This window comes from Hyla sarda, chromosome 5 (genome assembly GCF_029499605.1).
Source record: "Hyla sarda isolate aHylSar1 chromosome 5, aHylSar1.hap1, whole genome shotgun sequence".
In the NCBI taxonomy this organism is placed as follows: Eukaryota; Metazoa; Chordata; class Amphibia; order Anura; family Hylidae; genus Hyla; species Hyla sarda.
Genome location: NC_079193.1, coordinates 138,315,900 through 138,331,985, shown reverse-complemented (window position 1 = coordinate 138,331,985; position 16,086 = coordinate 138,315,900). Strand labels below are relative to the sequence as shown.

At 44.7% G+C, this 16,086-nt stretch overlaps 1 protein-coding gene across 8 annotated transcripts in view; it reads right to left on the bottom strand.

Moving 5' to 3' along the window:
- Positions 1-16,086, bottom strand: part of TRANK1 (tetratricopeptide repeat and ankyrin repeat containing 1) — a 300,522-nt gene that overhangs the window by 99,549 nt on the left and 184,887 nt on the right. For all 8 annotated transcript variants that reach the window (XM_056520371.1, XM_056520377.1, XM_056520378.1 and 5 more), the window contains one exon: positions 14,300-14,499. In XM_056520371.1, coding sequence (XP_056376346.1) covers positions 14,300-14,499 — 200 coding nt within the window. The remainder of the gene's footprint in view (positions 1-14,299; positions 14,500-16,086) is intronic.

The window sequence follows — 16,086 nt, the reverse complement described above, 5'->3', positions numbered from 1 at the left end:
ACTAATGGAACCGCGGTGGAGTCTTGGAACAGCACACATGCCCAAGACCTGAATTATCACCCAGGTCCAAGGAACCGGAAGAGCTGTCTAAAAAGAAGGCACGCCACAGCATCCTAGGACAGAGTCCAAGCCAAGGAGACCAACCAGACCTAGACCCGGAGGTCCGAGCGGACCAGAGCACACTAAAGAAACATCCCGCCAGAATTGGAATGGAAGGAGAAACAAATGAGAACCCAGTAGGGAATCTTAGGGTCTGGGCACAGGAAGGATGACTCCAGACAACTTTGGTGTCCAAAGTGCAGCCACGGACACATACAACCACTGACACAGACAAAAGTGAAGGAAGAATAACACCCCCTCCAGGTAGATTGTACAAACTGCTCCAACAGAAGACAGAGCCAAGCTGAGATAGTGGACAGGAAGCCCACAAGCCTAGACAGGAAAATGGCCCTGTGGAATGCATTCAGCAAAAACCAAGGGCCCCGCCAGAAACTCCACCTATACAGTGGGAACAGCGAGATGGCAACATCTGGGCGGCAGAAAAGAATCAACAAAATCGTCCCTCCAGAAGAGGGAAAACAAGGGTGGATGAAAGGAAACCTCAAGTACAGACCATGCCAAGTACCCTGATCCCCGATCCCCTGTGGAAAGCGCACCAGGCACAGGAGGAGCAGGGAAATGACGCCCCACAGCCACGGATAAGTACTGGTAGGAAGGAACCCCCCAGGGCCCAACGGCAACCCATTGCTGTCTGGAGGAGCCACCTTGTGTCCCAAGAGGGATCAGAATCCAGTACACTGGAGCTGGGCAAAAAGTACAAGACGCCGCTTAATATGAATGACTTGCTGGCCGCGGCGCTTTAAATGAATGACTTGCGGGCCGTGGCGCTTTAAATGAATGACTTGAGGGCCGTGGCGCTTTAAATGAATGATCTGTGGGCTGTGGTGTTTTAAATGAATCACTTGCGGGCCGTGCTTTAAATGAATGATTGCGGGCCGTGGCGCTTTAAATGAATGACCTGCTGATTGCGGCACTTTAAATGAATGACTTGCGGGCCGTGCTTTAAATGAATGACTTGCGGGCCGTGCTTTAAATGAATGACTCGCGTCAAGCTGTAACCTGTCAGATATCTGTCAGATATTTTCTCCCGCACTATCCACAGGTACCTTGCCTGGATCCGCCTGGCCATTTGCCCGCAATTGTAGTTTTATTCTATGTATATATCTTGCTGTAACTGGCATGGGCGGGGCTTCTGCAGGTTAACTGGCACTGACGTCAGCGTCGCTTATGAATATTCATCCCCCCTTCCTCCAGTTAGGAGCGGCAAAGATAGTGCAGGAGAAAATATATGACAGTTTTCCTTTAATTGTTTCCAGCGCCGCGGCCCGCAAGTCATTCATTTAAAATGCCGGCGACCCGCAAGTCATTCATTTAAAGCGCCGGCGGCCCAGCCCACAAGTCATTCATTTTAAATGATGCGGCCTGGAGGAGAGGGGAGGGGGGTGTTAGAGAAATAAAGCAGCCTTTACCGTTAACCCCTTAAGGACAATGGACGTACTCCTACGCCCCCGTTTCCGAGTCCTTAAGGACCGAGGACGTAGGAGTACGTCCTGTCCTTTCCCGGCCCCCTGCCGCTAGCCGGAGGGGAGCCGGGGCCGGATGCCTGCTGAAATCGTTCAGCAGGCATCGCGGCATATCGCCCAGGGGGGTCATTATGCCCCCCCATGTCGGCGATGGCCGCAGATCGCTGGACAATTCAGTCCAGCGATCTGCGGCGATTCCGGGTCAATCGGGTCTCCAGTGACCCGGAATTACTGGCTGATCGGGGCCAGCCAGAGCCTGCAGGGGTGAGGTGGCACTGGTGCCACCTCACGATCGCCCTGATTCGTCGACCGGCCGACCAATCAGGGCACCTGCTGCGGGTGTCACTCCCGCACCCGCTCCGCCCCTCTTCCGGAGGACGTGAGCGGGTGCGGGACGTGCACCCCTGGTGCTGGGGACCCCGATCCCCGGCGTTAATGTTGGGATCGGGGCCCCAGGAGCGACGACGGCGGCGGGACTGACCTGTGCGGCGATCAAGCAGCAGGAGGTGAGTGACAGCCTCCTGGTGTTGCTTAGCAACAGCTCCCAGCATGCAAAAAGGGCATGCTGGGAGCTGTAGTTATGCAACAGGAGGAGGCAGACCACCACAACTCCCAGCATGCACTTATGGGCATGCTGGGACTTATGGTTTTGCAACAGCTGGAGGCACATTCTTTCTATGGAAAAGTGTACCTTCAGCTGTTGTGTAACTACAACTCCCAGCTTGCACAAACAGCTTAAGTGCATGCTGGGAGTTGTAGTGGTGCATCTGCTGGTTGCATAACTACAACTCCCAGCATGCCCGTTGGCTGTCGGTGACTGCTGAGAGTTGTAGTTTTGCAACAGCTGAAGGCACACTGAGTTAAGTAGCAAACCAGTGTGTCTCCAGCTATTGCATAACTACAATCCCCAGCATCCCCAGCCAAAGTAGTATGCCTCCGGCTGTTGCATAACTACAACACCCAGCATGCCCTTCCGCTGTCCGTACATGCTGGGGGTTGTAGCTTTTGCAACAGCTGAAGGCACACTGGTTGCAAAACACTGAGTTTGTTGCCAAACTCGGTGTTTCACAACCAGTGTGTCTCCAGCTGTTGCAAAACTACAACTCCCAGCATGCACTGATAGACCGTACATGCTGGGAGTTGTAGTTTTGCAACAGCTGGATGTTCCCCCCCCCCCCCCCCAATGTGAATGTACAGGGTACACTCACATGGGCGGAGGATTACAGTAAGTATCCGGCTGCAAGTTTGAGCTGCAGCAAATTTTCTGCTGCAGCTCAAGCTGCCAGCGAGAAACTACTGTGAACCAGCCCGCCCGTGCGACTGTACCCTAAAAACACTACACTAACACACAATAAAATAAAAAGTAAAAAAACACTACATATACACATACCCCTACAATAAAAATGAAAAACGTCTGGTACGCCACCGTTTCCAAAACGGAGCCTCCAGCTGTTGCAAAACTACAACTCCCAGCATGCACTGATAGACCGTACATGCTGGGAGTTGTAGTTTTGCAACAGCTGGATGTTCCCCCCCCCCCAATGTGAACGTACAGGGTACACTCACATGGGCGGAGGATTACAGTAAGTATCCGGCTGCAAGTTTGAGCTGAGGCAAATTTTCTGCCACTGCTCAAACTGCCAGCGAGAAACTACTGTGAACCCCCCGCCCGTGCGACTGTACCCTAAAAACACTACACTAACACACAATAAAATAAAAAGAAAAAACACTACATATACACATACCCCTACACAGCCCCCCTCCCCTCCCCAATAAAAATGAAAAACGTCTGGTACGCCACTGTTTCCAAAACGGAGCCTCCAGCTGTTGCAAAACAACTACTCCCAGTATTACCAGATAGCCACTGACTGTCCAGGCATGCTGGGACTTTTACAACAGCTGGAGGCACCCTATTTGGGAATCACTGGCGTAGAATACCCCTATGTCCACCCCTATGCAATCCCTAATTTAGGCCTCAAATGCGCATGGCGCTCTCACTTTGGAGCCCTGTCGTATTTCAAGGCAACAGTTTAGGGTCACATATGGGGTATCACCGTACTCGGGAGAAATTGTGTTACAAATTATGGGGGGTATTTTCTGCTATTACCCTTTTTAAAAATCAAAAATTTTTGTGAAACCAACATTTTAGGTAAAAATTTTTTTTTTTTTTTTACATATGCAAAAGTTGTGAATCACCTGTGGGGTATTAAGGTTCACATTACCCCTTGTTACGTTCCCCGAGGGGTCTAGTTTCCAAAATGGTATGCCATGTGTTTTTTTTTTTGCTGTCCTGGCACCATAGGGGCTTCCTAAATGTGGCATGCCCCCAGAGCAAAATTTGCTTTCAAAAAGCCAAATGTGACTCCTTCTCTTCTGAGACCTGTAGTGCGCCAGCAGAGCACTTCTCACCCCCATATGGGGTGTTTACTGAATCGGGAGAAATTGGGCTTCAAATTTTGGGGGGTATTTTCTGCTATTACCCTTTTTAAAAATGTAAAAATTTTGGGAAACCAAGCATTTTAGGTAAAAAATTTTTTTTTTTTAACATATGCAAAAGTCGTGAAACACCTGTAGGGTATTAAGGTTCACTTTACCCCTTTTTACGTTCCCCGAGGGGTCTGGTTTCCAAAATGGTATGCCATGTGTTTTTTTTTTTGCGGTTCTGGCACCATAGGGGCTTCCTAAATGCGGCATGCCCCCAGAGCAAAATTTGCTTTCAAAAAGCCAAATGTGACTCCTTCTCTTCTGAGACCTGTAGTGCGCCAGCAGAGCACTTTTCACCCCCATATGGGGTGTTTTCTGAATCGGGAGAAATTGGGCTTCAAATTTTGGGGGGTATTTTCTGCTATTATCCTTTTTAAAAATGTAACATTTTTGGGAAACCAAGCATTTTAGGTAAAACATTATAATTTTTTTTTTTACATATGCAAAAGTCGTGAATCACCTGTGGGGTATTAAGGTTCACTTTATCCCTTGTTACGTTCCCCAAGGGGTCTAGTTTCCAAAATGGTATGCCATGTGTTTTTTTTTTGCTGTCCTGGCACCATAGGGGCTTCCTAAAGGTGACATGCCCCCCAAAAACCATTTGACGCTCCTTCCCTTCTGAGCCCTCTACTGCGCCCGCCGAACAATTAACATAGACATATGAGGTATGTGCTTAGTCGAGAGAAATTGGGTTTCAAATACAAGCAAAAATTTTCTCCTTTTTCCCCCTTGCAAAAATTCAAAAATTGGGTCTACAAGAACATGCGAGTGTAAAAAATGAAGATTGTGAATTTTCTCCTTCACTTTTCTGCTATTCCTGTGAAACACCTAAAGGGTTAATACACTTATTGAATGTAATTTTGAATACTTTGGGGGGTGTAGTTTTTATAATGGGGTCATTTATGGGGTATTTCTAATATGAAGACCCTTCAAATCCACTTCAAACCTGAACTGGTCCATGAAAAATAGCGAGTTTGAAAATTTTGTGAAAAATTTCCAAATTGCTGCTGAACTTTGAAGCCCTCTGGTGTCTTCCAAAAGTAAAAACTCATAAGTTTTATGATGCAAACATAAAGTAGACATATTGTATATGTGAACCCAAAAATGTTTTATTTTGAATATCCATTTTCCTTACAAGCAGAGAGCTTCAAAGTTCGAAAAATTCAAAATTTTCATTTTTTTCATCAAATTTTGGGATTTTTCACCAAGAAAGGATGCAAGTTGCCATAAAATTTTACCACTAAGTTAAAGTAGAATATGTCACGAAAGAACAATCTCGGAATCAGAATGATAACTAAAAGCATCCCAGAGTTATTAATGTTTAAAGTGACAGTGGTCAGAATTGCAAAAAACGCTCCGGTCCTTAAGGTATAAAATGGCCTGGTCCTTAAGGGGTTAAATACCGTGGAACAGCCATAACTAGCAAAAATACTGTGATATGCATTTTTGGTCATACCGCCCAGCTCTATTGGGCTCCACACCTACAGGATGGTCCTAGCATACGTAGGAACACAGACATGGGAACCCCACAATAGCATTGGGGTACTAAGACTGCGGATACGAACTAAAGCACAGACAAGCCAAGGGACCAGCAGGAAGGGAGGTATGCCTCTAGCAACCGAAGAAAGAAGAAAAGAGAGATGCTGCCGTTGCTGAGAAAATCCTGCAGAAAACCTGCAGAAAAGAAGCCCACAACCCATATCCTAACAGTGCCAGACACCAAGGCTGCAGATGAAGACTTAGGAGATGAAGAAGGAGGAGTGTGGAGCAGGAAAAACGCAGACACAGTGTGGCTTACAGGTAGAAAGGGTTCCAAGAACCCACAGGTACACACTCTGCGGAACTGCACCCGGAAAGAGAGACACCGGACCGGGGTGGTAATCAGGTGGATTAGAACACCATGCAGACCCAGACTGCTTATGTGGCAAAGGGACCGTGGCCACGCCAGGTCCCGCATATGGAAAAACACAAAGCGGAGAGATACCAGCCTGTAGACAGAGTAGCAGGCATGTAGAGAGCGACCTGGCCAAGAAGGTGACCCTGTAAACCTAGTATGTGGTGCATTGTATAAGGCCCATGGGGTAAGATGGGGAGACTTGCTCGACACATCTCATGGCAGTGGGTAACCTGAACTATCGTTTACAGGGCACAGCAGTTGACCCAACATAGTAGGAAGCCATGCGGAAAAAACGACTGTCCGGAAGGTATAGGAGTCCTGAGCACCCAGGGTCACTCCAGTCAAACGTCCCAGAAGGCGGGGTACTAGAGTGCGGCCTGTCCAAGGGGCACCTTGGTGCTGTAGAAAACCGACAGACAAAGGATTGTCCAACTGGCATCAATCCCGTATATCTGTAGGGACCCTACTCCAGAACCCTCACCCAGCAGTGAGGTACTGGAAACCTGGCTCTGCCCGCGGCAGCCCAGAGGTCATAGACCGATGGCAGCGGAAACAATGTAGACAGCAGTCTGGTTGAACAAGAACACCCCCAGGTGGTTGGCGAAAAGGTAACAGGCAGACAGGCGATGACTGTGCCCCTTTTGCTATAGAGGATGAGAAACCCACCACTCGGGAGTTAAAGGGAGGCAGAGGAGCCATGTAATGAATCCCTGACATCCAGTATAGTGACCGTGGGACACGCTGCGGCAGTTCTACGTATACCGCGCAGAAAACATCAGCCGCAAAAAACATCAGTCGTGCGGCATACATGCAGACAACTGTCTGGCTTACCGGTATGGATCCATAGTGGAGCGCAAGACACTCCGTCGGGCACCACACACAGCGGTGAGGTACTGGAACTCCAGCAGCAGATACAATACGTGTGACAGGCATTGCACTAAACCATTCAGACCGCTGTCTGGCCTACTGGTATGGAACCAGAATGGACAGTGAATCATTCCGCACCTCACACAGTAGCGAGGTATCGAAAGTCCAGACACAGATACACCAGCCATGCAATGTATGGTAGGTGGTGTAGGAAACCATGCAGACCACTATCTGGCGTAATGGTATGAATCCATAGACGACAACGAGTCAGTTGGTCGGCACCTCGCACAGTAGTGAGGTACCGACAGTTCAGCCGCAGATACATCAGCCGTTTGTCGTATGACAGCCGGTGTAGGCAACCATGCAGACCACTGTCTGGCTTACAGGTACGGGTCCATAGTAGACAACGAGTTATTCCATCAGTCACCTCACCCAGTAGTGAGGTACCGGAACTCAAGTAGCAGATACATCAGCCGTGTGATGTGTGACAGGCGGCGTAGTAAACCCTGCAGACCACTGTCTGGCTTACTGGTATGGGTCCATAGTAGACAATGGGTCACTCCATCAGTCACCTCGCCCAGCAGTGAGGTACCGGAAATAGAGTAGCAGATAAATCAGCTGTGTGATGTGTGACAAGCGGTATGGGAACCATGCAGACCATTGTCTGACTTACTGGTATGGGTCCATAGTAGACAACAGGCCATACCATCGGACACCTTGCACAGTAGTGAGGCACCGGAACTCCAGCCACATATACATAAGCCAGGAGAAAGTGACATGCAGTGTAGGAAACCATGCAGACCACTGTCTGGCTGACTGGTGTGGATCCATAGTGGATAGTGAGTTATTCCGTCGTACACCTCGCACAGTAGTGAGGTACTGGAACTCCAGCCACAGATACTTCAGCCGTTTGAGCTATGACAGGCTGAGTAGGCAACCATGCAGACCACTGTACCTTACTGGCATGGGTCCATATTAAACAATGGGTCACTCCGTCAGACACCTCACTCAGTAGTGAGGTACTGGAACTCAAGCCGCAGAGACAGCAGCCGTTTGCTGTATGGCAGGCGGTGGGAGATGTATACTCACCTCAGACGCCACATACTCACCCAAGAGGTCTTCAGCCAGCTGTTTTGTCACCTGCATCACGTCTTGCTTCAACAGACAGGACGAGCAGGGAAATTGGGGGACCCGGACCTTAGCTGCAACCCCAGGCTCTGACCGTTGGCGGGAAGGGATTAAGGGTGCATACTGTCATGATCAGTTCCCCTTAGCCGCATATGGGGGAACAGGTATCACCATGCTCCTGAACCCCCACCTGAAAAAAAGGAAACAAAAGGGAGTAAAGAACCTAACAAAACAGCCCTTAATAGAAAATAATAAAAAAGACCAGGTCTGGGGAGCTCCCAGACCAGTGTCTTGCCTCCTGCTGACACTAGCTAAAACTGATTACCTCACTTCCTAGTGTCAGCGCCTCCTAGTGGCAAGAGCATATACCATCAATAAGGTGTCCCCCAATTAAGAGTGACCGAGAAAGCTGCCAATTTTTGGGGGGGGGTTTTATTTTGCTCCCAAAAAATTAAAATTTTTGGCTTTGTTGTAGATTTTTTGTACAATCAGTAAAGTCATTACAAAGTATTGGTACAAGCTCTCACATGGTACTGTTGGTGGAAAATGGAAAGAGTTATGGCTATGAAAAGGCGAAAAGGAAAAAAATAAAATGACCAAAATGAGAAATCGCTGCATCCTTAAATAATATTTTGAACTATATAGTATCCAATAAATGAGTATCACGGCTTACTTTGGCTTTTAAAGGGGTACTCCGCTGCCCTGTGTCAGAAGCTCCGCTCCCCAGCGTCCGGAAGTTTATTGTTCTGGACGCTGTGTGCGGGCTTCCGTGTTCAGGGCTGCCCCTCGAGACGTCAATCGCGCCCCCTTCCCATAGACTTTCGCTGAGGGGGCGGGCGTGACGTCACGAAGGGGGCGGGCGTGACGTTACGAGGGGCGGCCCTGAACACGGAAGCCCGCACACAACGTCCAGAACAATAAACTTCCAGACGCTGGGGAGCGGAGCTTCCGACACAGGGCAGCGGAGTACCCCTTTAAGAATATAGTTTATAAGCCAAATTATAAAATTGTAAAACAGGTAAGAATATTTAACCCCTTAGGGACATCGGACATAAATGTATGTCCTGCTGCCTGGTACTTAAAGGGAATCCATCAGTAGATTTTAGCATTTATAACGCTTGGCAATGCTATATGCTAAAATCATTATCTTCACCATCCTCGGGGGATGCTTGTGCCCCCAGGGATGGTGAAGATCTTAAGTTACAAAGTCTCCCCGGCAAGTAGTGCCCTGGGCTTGAATGACACTGTTCAAGTCATTGCTCTGCTCCATCCGCTTAGAGTGTACCTTCCTGTAATGCTGGTCTTAATCCTCTGTGCCACCTCTACTTGCATCAGCGGGCACTGCTGGAGACTTGGCTGTCTCACAGGATCGCAGTGCTGGGTATAGTGGGCTCTGGCTCGGTGGACTTCAGCGCTTCAGTAATAAAGGAAGCTGGTACGCTCGGCGGCGTCCTCGTGTATGTCACGTGCGCCTGCCGGTGCTTTGATTGACAGGCAAATATCACTTAGGTAACAAAGTCAATAAGTGCCGGTGCTGGTCACAGATATCAGCATGTCATAGGTTGGATGCGTTTCACGACCCCCATAGGTCCTTTCCTCAGCAGCTTGATAAAAATGCAATTGAAATGCGTCCAGCTTATGATATAATACTGATATCTGTGACCACCACCAGTACCCGATTGTGCCCTATTTGGCACGTATTGACTTTGTTACCTAAGGGATAATTGCCTGTCAATCAAAGCACCGGCAGGCGCACGTAACATACACGAGGACGCCGCCGCGTACCAGCTTCCTTTATTACTGAAGCGCGGCAGTCCAACGAGCCAGAGCCCACTGTACCCAGCATTGCGATCCTGCAAGGAGAGGCGGCACAGAGGATTAAGACCAGTGTTGCAGGAAGGTACATTTTCCTCACATATATCCAACATCCTAGGATTGGTGGGCAACATTGCAATTGAACCTACTGCATGCATTGTATATAACCTCTGAGGATACTGGCAGAGTAATATCCTCAAGTCTGCTTGTTAAGCATACCAGCCGAGAATTTTTTGCACAAAGAGACAGTAAAAGAACTTGCTATTTGGAATACTTGGACTAGTTCTATTAGGTGTATGGTCACATGTTATCAGTCTATTATCTTTTATATATTTTTTACATTTCCAATGATATGAATAGTATTTTATTAATTAAGAGGTGACCCATAATGGTGATTCCAGCCAAAACGGGTCATTAACCCCTTAAAGGTTAATTTCTAAATCAACTGGTACCAGAAAGTTAACCAGATTTGTAAATTACTTCCAGTACTTATCAGCTGTTATATGCTCCACTGGAAATTCTTTTCTTTTTAAATTTCATTTCTGTCTGACCACAGTGCTCTCTGCTGACACCTCTGTCCATTTTAGGAACTATCCAGAGTAGAAGCAAATCCCCATAGCAAACCTATCCTGCTCTGAACAGTTCCGGTATGGACAGAGGTGTCAACAGAGAGCACTTGTGGTCAGACAGAAAGGAAGTTCAAAAAGAAAAGAACTTCCTGTGGATCATACAACAGCTGATAAGTACTGAAAGGATTAAGATTTTTTAATAGAAGTAATTTACAATTCTGTTTAACTTTCTGGCACCAGTTGATTTAGATTTTTTTTTTCCAGTGGAGTACCCCTTTAAGTGCCCTGATCAATAGCAGTCCCCACGACTAATCGGCACCTGCTCTGTGCGGGTCCCAGGTCCACTAATACAGCCTGCTGAGGCAAACTGTAACACCCCACTGTGCCACAAGTGGCAACTGGTCCGGCAGGCAGAATGGGGTATACTGACACTAGAGCTGAACAGATGGTTATAGCAGAAGCTGCCAGAACAGCTAGCCAAGATGGCTACAGGTGCAGGCTAGCTGGAACAAGCTGCAAGCAGACAGGAATCGTGGTAGACAGTCCAAAATCCTACACAGGAGATGCGGGTCAGAGTCCAAGGGATGAGCTAAAGGCAAAGTCCAGAATACAGGCAGGGATCAGCAGACAGACATGCTCCAGAATTCTTAGCAATGCCCAATACACAACCTTGCTGAGGCCTGGAACAGCAGGTGTGGCAGACTTATATATGCAGAGCTTGGCAGGGATTGGAGGAGTATCTATTAGGGAGTTCCCGCTGGGTCTATAAAACTAAGCCAGTGCTCGCACACAGCCCCTAGTTGAGTGGAAGCTGCAGCAGGAAGACCAGGAAATACAGAAGATGCATGTAAAAGAGAATTTGTCCGACGCTGGAAAGAACCAGGACACATTGGCCCTGATTTATTAAAGTCCAACAGACTTTTTTCTCAGTTTATGTGCTTACATTTTTGTCGTACCATACGTGCGACTATTTCTGCGCCCAAATTTTACACCGCACAACCTACACTTTTCAAAACACTCGAAAAGTTTTTTTGTTTTCCTTGAAAATGGGCGTGGTTAACAAAAAAAATGGGCGTGTTCCCGACAAAAAGCAGAAATTACAGTACTTCCAAAATTGCTCCTGAAAAAAAGTGAGTTTGGCTCACAGAATAACCGACAGCCAAGAGGACAATTGAAAATCAAAAAATGGAGTGATTTTTTACAAGGGACTGTTTATCATTGTGGTGTGTTAACCCCTTAAGGACCAGGCCATTTTACACCTTAGGACCAGAGCGTTTTTTGAACATCTCACCACTGTCACTTTAAACACTAATAACTCTGGAATGCTTTTAGTTATCATTCTGATTTCGAGATAGTTTTTTCGTGACATATTCTACTTTAACATGGTGGTAAATTTTTGTGGTAACTTGCATCCTTTCTTGGTGAAAAATCCTAAAATTTTATGAAAAATTTGAAAATTTTGCATTTTTCTAACTTTGAAGCTCTCTGCTTGTAAGGAAAATGGATATTCCAAATAATGTTTTTTTTATTCACATATACAATATGTCTACTTTATGACCCTATGGGACCTATAACACTGCAAAAAAAAAAAGTGAAAAAAAAAAGTGAATAAAGATCATTTAACTCCTCCCCTATTAAAAGTTTGAATCACGCCCCTTTTCCCATAAAAATAAAAAAACACAGTGTAAATAAAAATAAAAATAAACATATATGGTATCACCGCGTGCGGAAATGTCCGAATTATAAAAATATATCATTAATTAAACGCTCGGTCAATGGCGTGCGCGCAAAAAAATTCCTAAATCCAAAATAGTGCATTTTTGGTCACTTTTTATATCATTTAAAAATGAATAAAAAGCGATCAATAAGTCCTATCAATGCAAAAATGGTACCGTTAAAAACTTCAGATCACGGCGCAAAAAATGAGCCCTCATACCGCCCCATACACGGAAAAATAAAAAAGTTATAGGGGTCAGAAGATGACAATTTTAAACGTATTAATTTTCCTGCATGTAGTTATGATTTTTTCCAGAAGTCCGACAAAATCAAACCTATATAAATAGGGTATCATTTTAATCGTATGGGCCTACAGAATAAATATCAGGTGTCATTTTTACCGAAAAATGTACTACGTAGAAACGGAAGCCCCCAAAAGTTACAAAACAGCGTTTTTTTCTCAATTTTGTCGCACAATGATTTTTTTTCCGTTGCACCATAGATTTTTGGGCAAAATGACTGCCGTCATTACAAAGTAGAATTGGTGGCGCAAAAAATTAGCCAACATATGAATTTTTAGGTGCAAAATTGAAAGAGTTATGATTTTTTAAAGGCAAGGAGCAAAAAACGAAAATGCAAGAACGGAAAAACCCCCGGTCCTTAAGGGGTTAATAAATGTGATTAAAACCATTCCCTAATAAAAGTTTGAAACACTCCCTACAAAAAATATGTAAACAAAAATAAACACACACTTATATGGTATCGCCGTGTGTGTAAATGTCCAGACTATAAAAATAATTAATTAATTAAACCGCACGCTCAATGGCATATACATAAAAAAAATACCATAGTTCAAAATTGCGTATTTTTGGTCACTTTGTATACCCTAAAAAAATGTATAAAAAGCAATCAAAAAGTCCAATCAAAACAAGCAGTACTTATAAAAACTAGAGATCACGGCACAAAAAATGAGCCCTCGTATAGCCCCATATACAGAAAAATAAAAAAATTATAGGGGTCGGAAGAGGACATTTTTAAACATGCTAATTTTCGTACAAAAAGTTATAAAACCTATATAAATTGGGTATTATTTAAATTGTATGTACAGAATAAAGATGAAGTGTAATTTTTACCGAAAAGTGCTCTGCGTAGAATTGGAAGCCCCCAAACTTTACAAAATGGCATTTTTTTTTCAAATTTTGCCCCACAAATATTTTTTTTTTGGTTTCCCATAGATTTTGTGGTGAAATTATTGATGTCATTACAAAGTAAAATAATTGGTATCACATAAAACAAGCCCTCATATGGGTCCGTAGGTTGAAAACTGAAAGCGTTATGATTTTTAGAAGGCAAGGTCGGAAAAATAAGTGCAAAAATGCTGATGTCCTGAAGGGGTTAAAGGGAATCTGTCATCAGTTATCACCCGCACTAACCTGTTGATACAGGCTTGTAGTGTAGGAGACACTGATGACAATGATACTTACTTGTCACCCACACTACAAACTTGTAACAATAGGTTAGTGAGATTGACACTGATTACAGATTTCATATAAGGGGTTAATGCTTTGATTATTAAAATCCTATTTTTACGGCCCCATTGCAGTTCTGCAGACAGTCTTGATTAAACACTTTCTTTTGTTTGTTTTCTACAGCTACTATGCAGACCTATTCGTCCTCATGGTAACACATCTTATGTAGTCTAATATTGCTGTCATACAATTTTACATAAAAAATCAATGTAGAAAGGAAAGCGACACACCTCTCTTCAGTGGAAACCTTCTTAGGCTTTATTCAGTGCATTCACATACAGGGCAGGGGAGGACAAAATTACGGACAACCGACTAAAAAGGGACCTTTTTAGTCGCCCGTCTGTTGTTTTGTCCCTTCTGCCCTGTATGTGAATGTACTGAATAAAGCCTAAGAAGGTTTCCACTGAAGAGAGGTGTGTCGCTTTCCTTTCTACATTGATTTTCTATCGTTGTTTGCTAAGCACCCACTGGAGTGGATTTGTCCCGCTAGCCTATGGAGCTGAAGGCTCTACTATATACAGAAAAGTGTATTCTCCTTCTGTTGCAGATGTGCCGATTTATTATACGCCTTCTCTATTGTGATTGCCACACATTTTCACATTTGTTCAGTAATTTATTTTATTCCAGACCTTCTAAAAAGGTATCAATTCAAAGGACAATTTCTAGACATTAGTCTGCAAAGAATTCAGAACAAAAGTATTCATTTATAACCTGATGTGCTCCAAATTCAATCGGTTGAGTTTTCCTTTTGTTACCGCGCAACAATATTGCCAGGTCACTAACACAACATGAATCAAGAACAGTCGGTTTGGGGCCATCAAACAAACCAGAGTCACGTGGTAACCTGTCAAATGACTCAGGGAAAAAGTACTGCAGCAGGTCTACAACTCCAGATGCCAAATGGAGAATGCCTGTTAGAAACAAAAAACAGCAAGACAATAAAAATCAACCGGAATTAAAGAGAGTCAAGCAGAACACTTTAGGGCACACTACTTGCAAGATAAAAACAGTTATTTAAAATCCCCAGTTGTCCAGCCACTTAAAAATGTAATAAAAAATGATCAGAGTGGTATAGTAAAAGTCACCTTACTGATCCCCCGCTACTTCCATACATAAAGTTTTTAGCTTCCGCTGATGGTTTCTGTACTTCCTGGTCCTCTATGACACAGACTTGTAATTCTTTACATAAGCAGTCATATGTCAGTGTCCAGTAGGACCAGGCGGGAGACTTATGGGTGGAGTGCGGGATCTGAAAGGAGAGTATTACTTCTTTCATTTTGTGTAGTTTCTACCAGGATGTAAGTGGCTTAAAAAACATGTTGTTTTTTTAAATTAACATCCAATGCAATATATGCCCAGCTTGAGTACACATTTGATCATAACATACCTACACACCGTATACTGTATGTTTTTTTTGTACATAAACTTTAAACTAAAGGGGTTGTGTGGTGATTTTTTACTCATGTGCCCAGTCTGCCTTAAAAAACAATAACACCTTTAACTCACCTTCCTCACTGTCTTAGCCTCTGGTCTCAGGGTGCCCTGTATGTGGTCGGTCTCTGCTGGACTTCACATGCTGGATCCAGCTGAAGCTGCAGGTGAGATGTCAGAGCGCCACTCAGCCAACAATTGGCCGCAGCAGTGTCCTGCCAGTGATTGGTGAATGACACTGTCAGTTCCCCTGGCCGCAGAGGTTACGATCTGCAGTTCTGGTAAAAGCAGTGTCACCGGCTGAAGACAGGGCATCCTGATATGTGAGGCTAAGCGGGAGCAAGGAAAGTGAGTTTAAGGTTTTGTTTTTAGGCAGGCTGGGCACATTAGTTAATAAAAAATAAAATCACTGGACAGCCTCTTTAATCCCTCACTGGGTTAAATTAGTTTAGTGCTACTTTATAGTCAACCATTATTTTATATCATACAACTAAATAAAAACTATTTAAAAAGCCTGGCAGCATACCAACAATTTTCACCAACCTGAGTTGCAGCTTGTCACCCAGAGTCACATGTAGAATTCTGTAAGTTACAGAGCTATTTTCCTGTTTTACATTCTGAGGGATACTGTATTACATTAAGGTATATACAGTAATCTAATCTCCAACAACCTGCAGTTAATTAAAGCATACCTTTTACCTTTATGATACTTTTTAGAATCACCTGTTGTGTGTGTACATAAGGGGTAGCACTAATGCTAAGGCATTTTCCACCGGTTTTACCTCTGCAAGCTCCATCACTAATTTTCAGTTATCCCTGAGCTAGAAGGTGGTGATTTGCTACCATGCTCTCTCCATTACACTGCACACATAGAAGAGGAGCCCTACTTAACCTATATCACTATAGCACACCCTTACTACTGGTCTTACTATGATGTCCTCAATGTTGCTTCTGAGTGGTAAAAGCTGTGTATAAATTACTGCGGTGATATATAACATTTCCCACACAATGCGGCAGCCTCTCTGTTTCTCATTTCTAAAAAAAAAAAAAAAAAAAAATACTCCTAC